Here is a 17,331-nt window from a genome sequence, read left to right on the forward strand (position 1 = left end):
TGAAGAGCCTCTGTGCCAGGAATGACTGTGCAGCAGGAGTTCCCCTGTGCCACGCTGCCCTCAGGGGTCCTGGGTGGGTTCCATTGCTTCCGCTAACTCTCGCAAGGCGTTCACAGGCATACGCTCACCTGGGAGTCTGCAAGGTGTTAGTGCCAAAAGATAAAGTTTGTTGGAGTGGGGGAGTAGCAGAATTGCAAGTAGTTTCAAACTTTTTTTTCTCAAATACAGGGCTTGGTTTCTTTTAGGCAAGCCAGACACATTTCCACATCCGCAAAATGAGAAAGTCTTGAAAACAGTGCCCTTCACCAACCTTTCTCCTGATTTTCTCCTCTCAGTTCTTCCCTGTTGATTATCCCAATGCCTTGGAAGTGTGGTGTTGCTGGGTCCCTGCTGCTGGGGAGTGTGAGCAGTGCCCAGGGGTTCATGGGGATGGAAGGAAGACAGTAATTAGGCTGGTTTGTGTATTTGATAGCTCCTGCTCTCCTCCTCACACGCTCATTTCAGCGGCTGGTTAGCAGTCACTTTATTATCATAGCGGACGCCCACGGACAGTTAAATATTTCATGCTCAGAAAGTTGGCCCTGGAGAGCCACTGGGGCAAGATTAAGTGTCCCTCTGAAATTCAGCACCGCAGCATTACTGAAACATTCTTTGGGGATGATTCTGTGCTGGGAGAAGTGGGGCTGCAGAAGAGATAAGCTCGGATGAACCACTCTTTGTACTCTGAAAAGGAGCGGAAAGCCCTGGCGTGGTGCTGGGGGTGTGGAGCCGCGTGTGCCAGGCGTGCAAGCCCGGGGGAGGGTTGTGCCCCTGCACTGCCTGACTCTCAGCTGCCTCTCCAGCCCTGACTCCGAGAGAAAATTATCATCTGGGGAAGAGGGAGGTATTTAGAGATGCTAAAAGCAACGTGAGAATCCATCCCTCGGTCCGTTCTCTGCCTCCCCCTCACTCCCTGCCGGGTCTCAGGGTTGCCAAATGGATATTTTCCTCTGCAGCTGCTTGGGCTGGAGAGGCTTTGCTGTTAATTGCCCAGGTCAGTTGAACCGTGGCTTAGGGAAAGGCTCAGCAGCAGAAGGTTCTTTGGAAGGGCTGGATAATTCCCTGTGCTTTTATTTGAGCTGTTTGCAGCAGACACTGAAAGGGCAGAAGCCTTTGGCACGACTGCATTGGTAGCAGAGGTCAAGTGCTGAGCTGCCTGCACTGCCTCTGCTTCCTCTGCTCAGATGAACCCTCAGAGCTGCTTCCTCCTGCCTGTAAACAAATCCCTCATTTCCCCTGAGGCAGCCGGACAAGCCCCAGGAGAGGAATCTGCTTTTCCTTCCTCTCATGTTTAGGTGAGGAAATCAGAGAAAGAATGTGAAAAATTCACATCTGTCTGCAGTGAGGCAGGTCTCACTTTTAAAAAATTCTGGCTGGTCCTAATGGCATCAGTGAGATTATAATATAAATGTAATTCTGTGGTTGTGTGTCAGATTAGTTCCCTGGAAGGGATAATGCAGCTGCTCAGAACTGGATGCAACTTGCAGCCTCTGCATTTACCAGGGCAATAGAAACCTTGTTGAGCCACCCCTGTTAGCAGTGGTTTGGCTTTCCCTCTGTGCAGAGGGGAAACAATGGCAGATTTATATTATTCTGTTAATTTTAATGGCCTTTATGCAGGTGATGAGGAGAGGAGTGATCCATGTGCAGCTCCCAGCTGTGCCCAGCAAGCTCAGGACTCTGGCCAGCAGTAGGTGTTTCTGTGCAGGGCACAGGGGCTTGGGGAGGGATCTGTGGTGTCCCTGGACAGATGAGACCTGCAGCAGAGCCTGAGCTGACCCTGCTCTGGGCTGTGGTGGCTGAAATTCTGCTGCTTGTGAGCAAAGGGTCACGTCCTTGCCCTGGCAGAGCGCTGCCAATGCCCTTTGTTGGAAGTGGAAGGTGGTGCTGGCTTTGCCAAAAGGGTGGGATGGGGAAGGAATTATTCACTTGGCAAAGCTCATCCCCGTTCCCAGTTGCAGCTCCCCTGCTCCAAGGAGCTGGCCCAGGGTGTTGCTTTGTGCTCTGTGCTGTCCAGGAGCCCGCTCAGCCCCTGTCCCATCTGCTGCTGACCCTGGGAATGCCCCAGTGGAGCCCCTGCAGCTGCTGCCAGGTGGGACTTGTGTGTGGCAAGGCAGAGAAACTCACATCCAACATCCAGGTATTGCCCTGGGGGATGAGGAGTGAAAATGCTCGGTCCTGCTCTGAAAGCAGGGTGGGGGCATGTGAGGGGATGCAACGCTCAGTCAGCAGAAATATTTGAATCCTTCCAAACCTGTCTGTGGGCTGAAGTGATGGGTTTGGTTTTCATCACTGGCTCATGAGTATTGAGCAGAGAGGGGTGAGTGGGGCAGCTCACAGGGGTTTGGTACAGAACAATCTGCATTTGCATCTCTGAAAGTCCCCCTCTGCCCCCAGCCCCACTGCCAGCCCCCTCTTCAGGGCAGATTAACCTGCTTCTGCTCTGCCTTCCTGCCCTCCAGAGCAGCTCCAGACCTGCCCTGCAGCCTGGCTCATGCTCCAGGCTCTGAGCAGGGATGGCTGCACTCAGGGCCTGGGGCTGCTCTTCTGCCCTTTAGGTGCTGGTAAGAAAAACGATCTGTTAAATGATCAGTGCAAAGAACAAGGAATGCTGCTGGGAATTAACCACAGACCTGGCTCCTGACATCCCTTAAAATCCCCTGACGTCCTCCACTTCCAGCTGCCTGCTGTCAAGTCATCTGTTCCAATGCTGAATTTGAATTTTGGAGGTTCCAGTACCCATCTCACAAAAAGAGGTTGCAGTTCTGTGTTCTGACCTAAGTCCTCCTAGGAAGAGCTTAAACATCCTTCAAAAAATTTAGGGAACTGAATAAAACATGCACATCACTTTAGGTTTTTTTAGAAAAAGGAGGTGCACAGTCCACCACTTTTTTTTTTTTTTCTCCTAAGTGAATAAGCTGGAGAACTAATGAATATTTTGTAGCTAATTATGGCACTGGACATTCATCTCTGATGACTAACTGCAGTGGTGCTCCGTGTCTCCTGTGAAAAGAATGCTTTGCATCTGCTGTAACCATGGATGATGTGGTGTTTCACCAGGACCTGACCTGTTTTGGGGCTGTTGATGTCCCCTGAGGATGGATGCCAGGAGCAGATGGCACATCTGAGGCTTGGAGCTGGGATGGAACTTGGTGGAGGTTGTGGCTGCTGTGGGTGGGTGCCTTTAAACCTTGTCTGGACTGTTGGGTGCTGCAGTACCCTGTGGAATCAGTGTCTTAATTACAGGCTCGCTGTGGAGGATTAACAACATTTGCATTGAAATGTGAAACTTTCTGGAAAGCTTTTGATGCAAAACCTGCCACTGCCTTAAAACACCCAGGAGTTGAAATTCAGAGCTGCCAGCCAGCACCCTTGAAAGAAAATGCAAATATTCCCCTTGTTACTCAGGAAGAGCTGCTGGTTTTGTGCCTGGTGAAATTGCACAGTGTAAAAGCTCAGGCATCAGCCTCTGCCTCCCAAAATGTTTCATTTATTCTCTTGGTTCAGGTGTTCAAATCTCAGCTTGCCCTGGGTTTGGACCAGGCAGGATGGCTTGAGTTCTCCCTGGGTGTCCCTTGCCCTCAGCTCACATTCCAGTTCCCCCTTTGCCTGAAATCGTTGTAATTCACTTTTTTCTAGGGCAGGAGCAGTAGTGGGGTCAGTATTTTTGGTCTTAGTTCTGCTAAACAAGCATGGCCAGCAGGGTCTTAATCAGCTTAATTATTGGGCTGATTATTCTATTGTCTCCAGGTCCCAATGTTTCCTCCTGGTTTTCCTGTGCTAAGGTCAGGAAATCTTACATCATCCCTCATGTCCAATGTCTTCTCTTTGCCCCCAGTGGTGAGATTTCCTCCAGCCTGATGAACTTTTTGAAGTGAAAGCTTTTGTGTTTCCACCATTTTTAAATCTGCTGCAAAGGCCAGACCTGCTGGGATTGTGTGCCAACGTGGAACTAAGCCAATCCAAGCCAGTGTAAGACAATTTACTGGTTTGACAGGAAAAGCGTGTGCTGAAAGGCCAATGTAAAGACCAGGCATGCCTTGTTCCAGCAGCAAGGGTTGGACACAACAGGGGTGATGTTTGCCACTACAGCAGCTCCATCCACCTCTGTGTGTGTTTCTGGGAGCTTCTCAAGTGTGTGAGCTCAATATTTGTGAATCAGAAGCTTTTCATTCTCGTGTGAGTGATGGGTGCTCTGACGGATGTTTTGGTTATGTAACAACCTTGTGATCGCTGGCGTTTTGGGGACATTTTTGTTTTTCAGGAACAGAAATGTCCAGCCACAGTGTCCTTACTAAATCCAGTCCTTCATTATCTTCTCTTCCGCTTTATGTCACATCTTCCAGCACTTCTGAAGCTTTTCTTTTTAAAAAAGTCTTTAAATCTGTCCAGCCTGGAGCAGCTTCACTGCTCTGTCCCACAGGCCAGAGCCAGCCTTGCTTGAGAGCCTCATGTTGCTTTGGGTTTGTGTTGGGATGCAGGAATATGCAAAGATTGATTCAAGGCTTTCTGGGGGGTTTTCCTTTTTTATTGTGACTCAGAGTAGCTTTTGTCCAGTTGTTTCCCTGCTGTGGGCAGATGTGTGGCTACATTTGTGTGGCCATTGTCTTCATCATGTCAGTGTTGGATTTTACTGTTTGTCAAAGCTATATTGATATTTGGAGGGCTGTGATGCTGCAGCTCCATCACACGCTGTTGTGAAATTCAAGTTTATACCAGGAGTTCCTTTTGGTACATGTTTGGATTTGTAACTTTGGGATTTGTACAAAAACAGAGACTGGAGAGTGGCGTGAAGCAACAGGCCCTGGTCCCCATCCAAATGAATTTCTCAGAGACCATATTAAGCCAGAAAATGTGTTTGCCTTTATCACTGGTGAACAGTTGCAGAATGATTTGAAATAAATTCAGCAAGTCTCTGTGCTGTGGAAGGCTGCTGGGGGAGGATGGAGCACAGCAACTCTGGGTTCAGTGCTCAAATGTGCCGTGAACAACTGGCTGGTGCAGTTTAGCTTGGAATTAATAAATGGAGCATTATGTTTTCCAGGCCTCTGGTGTTTGTTATGCTGAGTTCATACAGGCTGGTGTCTTTTGGAGACATGGAATATATTGAGCAGTGAAATATGAGCCACGTGCTCCATGGGATGGCAGTGGGAGAACAGAAGCTGAAGCATCATAAACTGAACCAGAGGTGGTTTATGGGCTGTCACCAACTTAGAAATGAGATTCATGGCCCAAATCCAAATTTTGCAGATCTGTACCTGTGTTAAGGAGTCAGCAGGTATCATCCCAGATCCCACTCTTGCTCCATCCCTTTCAGATGTGCTGGTGGATGCTGCAATCCTGCCATTCTTCTGCTCCAGGGCATATCCCAGCTGAGTCTGAGCAGCCTCCCTTCCTCCTGCACTATCAGTCAGTGATGTGAGATTTGCTGTGGTATTGGTACAGAATGGAAATGTCAGTGATTCTGTGCTGCCACAGCATCATCTGTCAACCTCACGTGCCCATGGTTCTCACCTGGAATTTAGAGCTCACACCATCACTGGGGTGTATTTGAAACCAAATCTGCCCCATCCCCCAGCTGTTAAAGGTTGGAAATAATGAAGTCTTAACTCTTGACACTCTGCTGGAATTGCAGAAATTTAAAAGAGTGATAACCTTTCCACCCAACTTTGTAAGTAGCTTTTGAGACTGAAATCTGCTGCTGGAGCTGCTCTTGTCTGCTGAGCCTGAGCCCCGGGCGGGTTTGTACAGTAGGTTATGAACCCTCAGTAATAAGGATTTATAATGGGAATCCTGCTATATTCTTAATTATACTCCTGCTGCAGGCTGTCATTATAGTGCACTAATGCCCTCCATATGGCAGATAGTGTGTGCTTGGTTCTGTGTGGTTTTATTTAACTACAGATCTTTATTTGAGTAACTTCACTGCCCAGAGCCTGAGCCTGTGCAGGTGCACTGCAGATCCTCTTCTGGTGCTCAGGAATCACTGGTGATTTTTAAGCTGCCAGTTTGTGAAGGGGCCACAGAGGAAGCAGAAGACATTGACCCACACAAGGTGGAGTTGCACGGGGTGCCCAGAGCAGCTGTGGCTGCCTCTGGATCCCTGGAAGTGTCCAAGGCCAGGCTGGACAGGGCTTGGAGCACCCTGGGGTAGTGGAAAGTGTCCCTGCCCATGGCAGTGAGTGGGACTGGATGAGCTTTAAGGTCCCTTCCAACCCCAAGTGTTTGAGGATTCTGTGATTTTAGTTCCTCAGGGTGACCTTGCTGTGTCCTTGGCAGTCTGTGATGCTGCGTGCAGAGACTGAGAACAAACTCCTGCATTTGCATTGGTGAGGTTTCATGAAGCCCCTTTCAGAAAGCTCCAGGAGCAGCAAGGTGCCTCCAAGACTGGCTGAGTGTCACCCTGACAGAGTGATGGTCAGTCTGGTGCTGTCCAGATGAGGCTCCTGCCCTGTGTGTGGGCAGACAGCTCATGTTGTGTGAAGCTTTTATTCTGGGGACAAAAGCACTGGGGGTGGTTTAATGCCTCAGTCTCTCTCAATGGATTCATTGGCTTCAAACTTCAGCAGTGGCTGGGGAAGAAAAGCTGGAGAGGTCAGTATGGGCACCATGGCTTGGCATCCATCAGGGATGGAGTGTGGAGTGGGGCTGGCAGTGGAGCAGAGCTCTGCAGGGCACTGTGTGCCCTTGGGGACAGGGGGTCACTGCCCTCTGCACTGTCCACCCCTGTGTCCCTGCTGCTCCTGCAGGCTGGGACCAGAGAAGAGGAGACATCCTGCCCATGCAAGGAGCCACTGGCTGCTCCTGCCACGAGCACTGTGAGGTGGGGAGTCACTGCAGGACTGCTGTGGAAATGTCTCCTGTCCTGCAGCAGGACAGACCTCAGCATGCCACCAGGCTGGCTTGGCCTCGCTGGCCTTGTCCAAATAAATGCCTCTTCCTCTGTTGCAGAACTCTGCTCAGGATGGTTTGTTTTTGAGTCAGGCTCTGTTTTGGAGGCACTGGCCAGTTGCTATGTTCCCTGCCTGCCTGGAAGAGCTCGCCCCAGTCGGACTCTCAGCCACACCCAGCTCCTTTTTTTGGGACGTTTGTGTCTTTCACCAAATGTAGGCAAATGTGAAAATAAATCCAAGAGCTCCAATCCTGGTAACTGCTCCACAGCTCCTTCCAGGCACATTCCTGCTATGGGGTTAATGAGGGACACTCTGCTGTCCTTGCAGCCTTTCCTTCTCCCAGAGTGCTTCAGCTGTGCAGGAGTTTCTCCTTCCCTGGTGGGGTTTGAGGGCTCCCTTCCTCACCCTCACTGTCCCACATGGAGCCAGCTGCCCCTCTGCATTAGGGATAACAGATATCTTGTATTCATTTAGAAGGCGGAAGCATTTTATGGTTTTAGTTCTGTGGCTGTAAAACAAATAAACCATAAAATCCCCACCCCAAACCGACCCCACAGCACAACCAGAGATGGGCACTTGGTGCTTCAGTGGAAAAATACAGGTTAAGCCAAAACAAATCAGAACTGTGTGTTCAGGCTACAACTAAGTCTGAGCTGCAGCGCTATATTTAAACATGGTATTTTTGTATTTTAATAATTAACCAGTGGGAAAGGACAGCCTAAAAAACTGTAGCATGGGCTGTTTTCAAGGTATCTTCTCTTCAGCCCCACGTCCATGCTGGAGTGCAGCTGAGGAAAGGTTGCAGAGGATAGGGATGCTCTGAAGCAGTGGTTCCCTCTCCAGGTTTGTCCTTCCCCTCATACTCCTCTTTGCAGCCTCCTAACAGTTAAATCAAGCTGGTCAGCCATAAACCCATGTTTGAAGTGGTGTGTGAGTCTGTTTGAGGTGTTTGCTTCTCGTGGAGAGCCGAGGGCAGGGCAGGATTTCCCTCTGCAGTCATGGTAATAGCTGGGACTGTGCCTAACTGTGAGCAGTGCTTGGCAAAGGGGAGTTGGGAAAGGTAATCCTCTGCCACGTGATTGTTTAATTTCCATTCAGTTTTATATAGCACAAGGCAATTCCCTGCTTTTGAGGAAAAGGTCGTGGGTGTTTCAGTGCTTCAGAGGCACCTGCAAGTCCTCAAGGCAGTGCTGGGACTGCAGAGCTGGCAGTGCTGGGGGCTGAGCCTGGACAGCATCAAATCTCTCAGATCAGGAGAGGGCAGCACGATGGAAACAAAGGAACTTGGCCTCAGAGTTAATTTGCAATTTGAATCCAGCTAGAGAGTCCCAGACAAGGTACAAGAGCAGCTCCAGCTCAGAGATGTACCTTGTCCTGGAACTGATGCACGCCAATCTGCAAAGTTTAATATCCTTAAACTTCTGGAGCTTCTAATTGTTTTCCCAGGCTGATTTTCAAATCAAACCCAGTAAATGGATGTTAATTGTGTTTCAAGCCCAATAGAGGTGCTCATCCTCGTGGTTTTCCAGGGGCAGAGGACCTGCATCCTTAAAATCTGTTACAGCTCACAGCACTGCCTGGTCCCTGGTGAGATTTAACCCTGCAAGTGCAGTGCTGCTGCTCCCTGCAGGAGAGGCTTCCTGGAGATCTGCCTGGGCAGGAGCCTTGTAAGAGCTTTTTTTGTTTCACCCAAACCCCTCTCTGGTGGAGCTCAGCTCCAGGCTGCTCCTGAGGGTGCATGGCAGTCAGATCCAGCCTCTTGCAGCTTCCCCAGGAGCTCCTCACAGCAGTGGGGACACCAAACACAGCATCACACTGAGAGCCAGGCAGGGCAGAGGCAGCCAGGGGTGAAGTCCAGGGCAACTTGGACTCCTTCCCCAAGTATGTCCTTAAATGACCAGGAGAAAAAAAGTTGAGTAAGAGTTGAGGTTTATTCCCCCACTCTGTGGCCAGTCACTTTGCATTCAGTAGCAGCCACTCAGAAGTGCCTCACAGGGGTGTTTACTTGGGAGATTTCCTTTTGGGAGTCTTACTGGAGGCATTTTTTTCTTTTTATTTTATTTTGTGCTCAGTTTTAGACCGAAGACTGGGGTAGGCAATCAGCCCTGAGCCTCTCAAGTGTGTTCTCTTTGGGAAACAGTGGAGTTCAGTGCTGAGTATTGAAGGGTCTGAACTGACCAGCTGAGCTGCAGTTTGTCAAGTCTTTCCTCTTACTAATTAACCTGGGAATTGTCAGTTCTCTCTCTGCACCACTGCACTGGAAGCCTCAATTTACCAATTCTGCTCAAGAATTGCTTGAAAAGTTTCTCTTCTCATTTAAGGAAGTCTCCTGAAAATTCACTGGGAATTGCAACCTGCATTAATTTATTCTTCTGTGTGTGGCAAATGCAGCCATTTTTATACAGCTCTTAAGAGGACTCACACCCATTCCAGCAGAGTTTGTACCTTTTTTCCTCACTGCCTGAGGTTTGTCTGGAGCTGTAGAGAGGAGAGAGATGGAGCTGATGGAGCTGTCTCCTGCTCCCTCTCCTGGGTCCTTCAGGCATTTGCCCTCTGTTGCTGTTGCCCACACAATCTGTTTTCAAACCCTTTGGAAGACACCTGCTCCATGCATAGCACTGGGAAATGGGGTGGTTTAAAAAATAAATCAAGCCAAAACAAAAATGCCCAACAAACCAGAGTGTGGGGAAGCTGAGCTCCCAGTCTGCTTGCTGGCAAGGAGGGGGTGACAGCACTGCTGCAGCTTCACTGCTGGTGTTGGGGGCTGTGTGCTCCTGCAGGGTGAGGGAGGAGTTTGGGGCTCCTTCCTCACCCCCGGGCTCTGCTCCTGAGGGATTTTCTTGAAGCTTTTTATTTCCAGGCACTGGCAAGTTGTGGAAGGGAAGGCTCTGCAGAGCCTCAAGCTCTCCATATCCCTTGTGAGCCATCCATCCCAACAACAACCTACCCCAGCAAGGTGTCCAGGGTGCCTCTTCTAGTCCAGAGAGACCTTAACATCCTTTCCTGGATTTCTTCAGCTGCCATGTGGGAGGTGAAATCCTGAGCTGCTTTTACCTTTTCCTAAAGCTTTATTAATAATGCAACACATGCTTTTCTTTTTTTTCATTTCCAGATTGAGAAGATCATGAGTTCCATCGGCGAAGGCATTGACTTCTCCCAGGAGCAGCACAGGATCTCAGGTGTGTACCCAGCATGTGTCTGTCTGTCCTGGCTGTGATCTGCACACAATCAAGCTGCTGGCTCCTGTGTGTGGATGTCTTTAACCTGCTTTGGCTCTGGGAGGGAGAGGAATGCTCTGGCACAGGAGGAGCAGACCTGGCTTCCCACATGATGCTCAATGCTGCTGCCAGCAATTTTAATTCTACACTCCTTGGGAAGACTCCTTTAATTTTACAGAATGCAGCTGCAGGGTTTTGCTCCCAGCTCGTTCTGTGAGGGCAGCAGCTGTGCTGAGCAGGCTGGATGGTGCCAGTGGTGGGTCAGTGTGGGTGCCATGGTGGCCATGCCCTTTGCATGTGGCTGATCTGCCAGGTGCCTGGGGGAGGGTGATGTGGGCATTTCTAAGTGCACCTGCACTACCCCCACTGAACAAGGCTCTTGGACAACCCTTAAAATGTGAATTCCCTTCTCTGCCTTTGAGTCGTGAGCAAAATCTGAACTCAAGCTTGCTGGAGAGCTGCCAGCACGGGGGATTCTGTCCTTTTAAATCCTTCACCTCCAGCCTGCTGCAGCAGAAGAGCTCTGGCTGTGGATGGGCAGCAGCTCCTCCTGATGAGATGCTAATACAGATCCGCACACGCAGCTCACACGGGCTGTGACAGAGCTCACCTCATACCCATTTGTCACTCAGGTTTTTGCTTAGGTGGGGAGGAACCCACTGTTCCCAGTGGGAGTTCAGCCTGATTCAGGCTCTGCATTCCAGGATCAGATGGCTTTGCAGAGGAGTTGAAGCTCTGTGTGGGTTTGCTCCCTGCTCTGACAGCCCTTCCCACACCGGTTCAGGCTGTGATGGATCAATAGCACTGGGGAAAGGTCTGACAGGGAGGAGAGAGGCAGAGGCAGGGCTCCTGCAGAGCTGCAGCTGTGCAGGGAGTGCTCAGCAGGGTGGACACCCTGGAGCAGCCCTGCTGCCCTGCAGCTGCCCTGTCCCAGAGCCAGGGGTTTTCCCATGGGCTGTGCTCTGTCACACTCCGTTTGGGATCCCTCCTGTGCAGCCTCTTCCTCTCTGTGCTGTGGGGCTTGAGAAGAGCCTTGCAGGAGGCAGCACAGCTTTGGGAATGCCCTCAGCATTCCAGCTCTGCCCACACGTTTCCCCTCTGCCAGCTGCAGGCCTCTCAAAGGCAGGGTTCCCAGAATGTGGAGTGGAGCATAAGGGGAAGGATGGAGCTGAGAAATAGGAGTTTGTTTCAGCCAGAAGTTGTGATCAGGATCTTGCCAGGGGGCACAAGTACCGTGATTCTTCTGTTCTCGTATCATCCTTGTAACACACAAATATCAGATGTATTTGGGGCATCTCAGTTTTCAGTCTGGGATGTTTTAGGTGTCTGTTCTTCTCTTTTTAAAGGAACCCCTCCATTCCCCCCCTCCAATTACTTCCCTCTCTTCATTTTGTCATGACTTGAAAGCGTTTTGTGAACAGAAAACCTGCACTTGGTGTCACTGTAGGTTTCCCTACTGAAAGCAGAAATGTATTTACAGGTGCATGCAAGGCTGAATAGAGTAAATAATTTTAAAAATTAAATTCAGGAGCTCAGGAGAAGGAGCTGCTGTGGTTTCATTCTCTCTGCCAATACCCCGACAGCTCCCAGGAATGCTGTGGTAGGCAGCAAGCACTTCCTCACCTCTCTCTTGATAAATTAATTCTGAGCCAGCCACAAATCACTTGGATCTGTCGGAGCAAACCTGTGACATCATTTTTTAAAACCCCCAAGCCGCGTTGTCCATCATCGCGTAAATATTGAGCAGTCAGTGATTTCCAGTGGAGAGTTACGGAGCCGCTGCCTCCCTCCCGGCGGGTGGGAGCACTGGGAGGGGGGAGAGGATGAGGAGAAGGGAGGGACAGCGTGGGGCTGGCGGCTCAGACAAAGCCGCCGCAGCCGGCGGAGCGCAGGGACCGCGCGGAGAGGATGGAGGGGAGCTGGAGACCCGGAGAGCAGCAGCTGCTGGCACACAGTCCGGGCTGAGCTGCTGCCCCGGAGCACGGGCTGCCTCAGGGCAGGGAGGCAGAAGCGTTTTGTGACCGGCACAGGAGCAGCCCCCAGGAGCAGACAGCAGGAATTACCCCAGCAATCTGCAGGTGACACCGTGAGCTCTCCGTGTGTGCAGCCACTGCAGCACAGAGGGGAGGGATGGCTGGAAGGTACCAAACTGCTTCAGCTGACCTGAAGGTTCAAAGGAAGCAAACGGGGGTCTCCTGATCATCCTTTTCTTTGCATCCATGCTGGAATCAGACGTGCCAGAGAGCCTGGAAATCCGCCTGTCTTGCATAGCAAATTCCCTGATGAAAAGGAGATCTCTGAACTTTTTTTTGTCATACTTAAGGTCTTGAGCTTTACTAGAGGAGAGTAACAAGTCACTGGACTCATCCCAGGGATGAGGGAAGGGAGAGCTCATCTGCCAGGGCTTCCATAGGTGTTGTGAGAAATCTCCTTTATCAGAGGCTGAGGGGGAGGTGCCAGGGCATGGCTCGGACTTGAGCTGCTGCAGGAAGAGGAGAGAGCGTGCTTGCATTTGCTTTTTTCCTTTTGCTGTGGGCTCGGAAGCAGGGAACCGAAATGCCTCCTTCCTGCAGAGCTGCTCGCTGTCTGAGCGAGGGGCTCCATGCGGCGGCTGCGCTCGGCCGAAGAAAATGAAGGAAGGGCAAATCCAGGTGTGTGCCCAACACCTGGCAGGAGCAGCAGCGCTGGGTGAGAACCGTCCTGGCTGTGCTGTCACACGGTGCAGAGGTGGGGCTGGGCTCTCTGGGGCCAGCCTGCTGGAATGCCAAGAGGTCCTGGCAGCGTGCTGGAATGCCAAGTGATCGGATCGCTGGTAGAATGACAGAGCCAGGGCTGCCAGACACGAGCCTGGGGTCCCCATAGCACAGCAACGGCGAGACGAAGCCCCTGCCATGGTTTGCCTCTCTCAGGACTGCTGGGGAGGAAGAGCACAAGCCCTTTCTCTCGGCTGCTGCAGTCTGTGCTTCCTTTGTCTTGCGTGTCTTCCCGCGGACAGCCGCTCTGCCTGGGCTCCTGCTGCTTCCCCGAGCATCCACCGTGTCCGAGCTGCCTCGGCTGCATGAAGCTCTTTCCTCTCAGGCTGCTCCGTGCTCCCTGCTGAGCTGGGGCTGTATCCAGAGGTGTTCACATGAGAGGACTGGCACAGCTCCGCTCCTTTCCCTCGCACCTGCGACTGCCTGGGAATGCCTCGGGTGGAAGTTTGCTGCTCTCCTCCCGCCCCCTTCCGCTGAGCCGAGGAGGGGATCCGCATCCCCGTGGGGTTGGGCTTCATGTGCTCGCCTGGCGAGCCCTGACAGCAGTGCCTGTGATCTCAGCGCCCCAGCAGCTCCTCTGAATCTTTGCCCGGGCGAGGAGTTTCTTTTCTGAGTGTGAACCGCAGCACAGATTTGCACCCGGAGCCCGCCGAGGCAGCGCGAGCTCGTTGTCCATGCTCTGTGCACACAGGAGGAATTGTCTGCCCGCCGATTTGTTGTACTCTGAGCATAATTTTTTGAGTTTCTTTATGGTAATGACTATGATGTGGCAATGCCATCTGTCCTCCTCAGAGTGCCGCTGCTACCGCCTGAACGGTTTCTCCCTGTTCAAGCGGCTGCCGATTCCTCTCTCGTCAGGTTCGCGGATGCTGGAGCAGAGCGTCGGGGAGTGGCTGGAGTCCATCGGCCTGCAGCAGTACGAGAGCAAACTGCTCCTGAACGGCTTCGACGATGTGCGCTTCCTGGTGAGTGCCCCAGGGCCCTCGGGGAGCAGCTTGGCCAAAGCTTCCCGTGTTGCCGATGCCCAGTGTGGGTGCCACCCCGTGCCGGGGTTCTGCCGCCCGCCAGGATGGTGTTGGGAGTGAAGGAGGTTGGGCAGAAGGAGTAGGTGAGGGTTATGTTGTGTTTTCGCATTTAATTCGGGTGTTGTTGGTTTTATCGTTGAAATTTTATTTCGTCTGCCCGCTAAATCTTTACTGTCCAATTTACTCCAGAAACGGGAACTGAAATTTGATGGAAGCCCTGAGCAGTTTGTGCTCTGGGCTGTGAAGGAGGCAGCAGACCTCTTGTTGGAACTGTACTTGCTCAGAGCAGGCAGGCAGTATGTTAATGAGCTGTACCTAATTGCACTGACACTGTTGGCTCTGAAACCTAGTGATGACGACATGGTAATGCTCAGGGTTGAGGGGTTTTAGTCACCAGTGTCTAGAAACTTAAAGCAGCACAGTGTAAAAATCCAAGAATTCTTGTGGAATGATGGATGAGCTGCCAGGAGGGAAAATCTTGGTGCTGCAGGAGGGGTTCTCCCTGCATGCCTTAGAGAAATACTTTTGAATATGGACTCTAAGTTTGGCAAGTAACAAAAAAATGGATGTAAACATTGGAAAAGTCATTTTGGCTAATGCAGCATCCTGCCTTGGAACAGGAGCAGTGACACCTCTGGTGCTGGGGACAGTGCAGAGAGGTGACACCAGGAGGATGTGAGCTGGGTGAGGGGGTTTGGGAGCACACAGTGGCCATCAGGGCTGGGGAGGGCATGAGGGGCAGCTGGAGAGAGACAGGAAGCCAGGAAGGGGCATGGATGGAGGCTCAAGGAAGCACACACCTGAGCAGCATCTGTCGGGCTGCTTAAAGGCAGGGTGTAATTATCCTTTAAAAAATAGGAAGATAAATGCTGTGGGGTCTATCCAGCTGTGCCTCCTGGTCTCCACAGCAAGCAGCCAGGCCATTTGCTTTCCCTTCCCCTGGCAGGGCCAACACTCCCCTCCAGAGCTGGGGTTTGCTGTGGTTTTCACCCCATGTCCCACCCAGTGGACTCTTGGCCAGGGATGTGTGAGGGTTCAGCATCCCTGTGTGTGCTGGGGCTGTTTGGAGATGTCACAACAAATTTAAACAAAATAACATTGTAGATCCTCTTGGGATCCCCTGCTGATGGATCTGTGATCATTGTGGGGTCAGTGGCTGCTCTCACCCAGCAGTTGCAGGTACAACACCTTTCCCTTGCCTGCCCAGGTGTGATGGACCCCACTAAGCTCAAAACTCCAGTAGCAAAGGCTGCTGTGTGTGTCCCTCTGTGTGGTGGTGTTGGGTACCTGGTAGGATTTGCTCTCTTCATGGCTGGACATTTTTCTCCCCTGCTCCCAGTGCAGGAGTTGGCTGCTGCTGGATTCAGGGGATGGGACACTCATTTGCTCACTCCTCTTAAATTTCACAAATATTTTGTGCAAAGTCCAGCTTATTTCCATTTTGCTGCTTATCTCCTTTCCTAGGGAGTTGACCCTGGCACCCGTGCCAACCCTGGCTTTAAATCCATTCATCCCAGCCCTGAGAACTCCAAGCTAATACATTAGCACAGCAGGAAAGTTGAATTATTTAGAATCTTTCCCTCTGTGTTGTTCCTTGCCTTCAGCTTTTGGTGTTGAGGGAGCAAAACCTTCAGATAGAGGCCAAGTGAGGAGCAGGTAGTTAATTTGGTTCTAGTGGTGTTTTTGATGGTTTTGGATGAATTATTAAAACTGCTGTGAACACTGAAGCTGGGCAGAGCATGGGCTCAGGACACCAAGCTCTGAGAGCTGAGCTGCCCAGTCCTCATTTCTGCACAACCATTGCTTTATTGGCTGCCCCTTCCAGTCTCTAACAGAGAATATTCCAAAATAAGAGTGTTCATTTCCTGGAGTTAAACAGTTTCTATGAAAGGATTAATCCCTCTTCGGACCTCACTGTGTTCAGCATTTCAAGGTCCAAAGAACGCTGGGTAATGGCTTGCAAATCACCAGGTGGGTTATGAGGTTAATTAAGTTTTAGTGGCCTAAACTAGGAAATTGGAGTATTTTGATATGAAAAGTGTTTTCTGTGCAGGATTTTGCATTGCATTGCTCCCTGCTCAGAGAGCTGCAGGGTGTTCTGGCATGCCAGGATGGTCCCTTTGCTCTGGGGTCCCCAGGTGCTTTTTGGGGGCAAACCAGGAGCTTTGCAGGAGGGGAGTGTTGAGTGTGCAGAGATTGTGCAGCTACAGAGCAGGGCAGTGTCCTAAAAGAGCCCTTTCATTGCTGAGGAAGACACTCAGCCTGTAGCAGATAACTCAGAGGAGGGTTAAAAACAGTCTGAGAAGGCACCAGGGTGCCTGGTGCTGTTCTGCACTGGAGAACCAGGGTTTAAAGTGCCCTGTTTGCCCCCAGTGTGGATTAGGGTTGTAAAAGACTCAAACTGGGGGTGCTGGGCTTGCTGGAGCTCTGGTGGCCTGTACTGCAGCTGGGTCTGCTTTCAGGAATTTCTGATTCCCTGGGTATTTTCAGCTGGCTCCTGTGTTAATCTATGCCCCGTGTCACAAGAGCCTTTACCCCCAGGTAGGGAAATGATTCATGAGCACACTGTGTGTAAAGGGAGTTTGAAAAGTGCTCTGTAAATATATTTGGCTTCTTAATTAGATGTTAATATAGGAAAGCAGAAACATGTGTTGTTTCCAAAAATAATAATTCCGTTATTTTCAGAACTCCAGGAACTGGGGATTAGGGGATTAGCTGTGCTCCAGCCACGTGCTGGCTGCCTCACTGGACAGGCTGCAGCTGGAGTGGGCAGCAGGGAGTCCTGCTCCTCTCAGGGTCTGCTGAGCAAATCTGAGAGGGGCTCAGGGACCCACAGCTCCTGCAGGTGACACTGGGAGCCACGAGTGTTCACAGGCTGAGCTCTGGAAGGGAAGGGTGCTCTGGAGCCTCCTCTCTGCTCCTGGGAACTTCAGCTCTGCATCTGGGACAAAGTTGGTCTTGATCAAGCGCTGGCTTCACTCGGGGGTGGGTATTGCTGGCACAAGTCAGCAGGATTTTTGGGACATGGATGTGACCTGACGTTGGAGCGCCCTCGTCCATCTACATGTTCCTGGGAAAGGACCAAAGTCTACACAGATCTTGGATTGTGCAATCTTTTGGCTTGGTTGAGGGAAGAAAGGGGTGATAAAAGATGAATTTAGGTAGCTTAGCTTTCCAAAACACTGCAGTTCTCTTCCCACCTCTGGATACTGGGTCACATCTCTGTGTCTGCAGAAATTCTTCTATTCCCTTCAAGTTTCCTACAGTAGCCACACTGTGTTTATGGACAAGGTAGGGAAGAGGCTTTCCCTGTTACTCTGCCACTCTCAAGCACAAACCCCACTATCCAAGACAGCAGCTTCTTTCCCTCACCCTCTGCATTGCCACCAAGCGACCTTCATGG

At 51.1% G+C, this 17,331-nt stretch overlaps 1 protein-coding gene across 10 annotated transcripts in view; it reads left to right on the top strand.

Annotated features, from left to right (window-relative positions):
- Nucleotides 1–17,331, top strand: part of ANKS1A (ankyrin repeat and sterile alpha motif domain containing 1A) — a 74,177-nt gene that overhangs the window by 38,607 nt on the left and 18,239 nt on the right. For 8 of the 10 annotated variants that reach the window (XM_064399073.1, XM_064399064.1, XM_064399065.1 and 5 more), the window contains 2 exons: nt 10,045–10,111; nt 13,762–13,868. In XM_064399073.1, the coding sequence (XP_064255143.1) occupies nt 10,045–10,111; nt 13,762–13,868 (174 nt within the window). Of the gene's footprint in view, nt 1–9,784; nt 9,964–10,044; nt 10,112–11,651; nt 13,656–13,761; nt 13,869–17,331 lie in introns of those variants that run through there. The other 2 variants (XM_064399072.1, XM_064399071.1) reach the window with 2 other exon arrangements.

This window comes from Passer domesticus, chromosome 25 (genome assembly GCF_036417665.1).
Source record: "Passer domesticus isolate bPasDom1 chromosome 25, bPasDom1.hap1, whole genome shotgun sequence".
Classification (NCBI taxonomy): Eukaryota; Metazoa; Chordata; class Aves; order Passeriformes; family Passeridae; genus Passer; species Passer domesticus.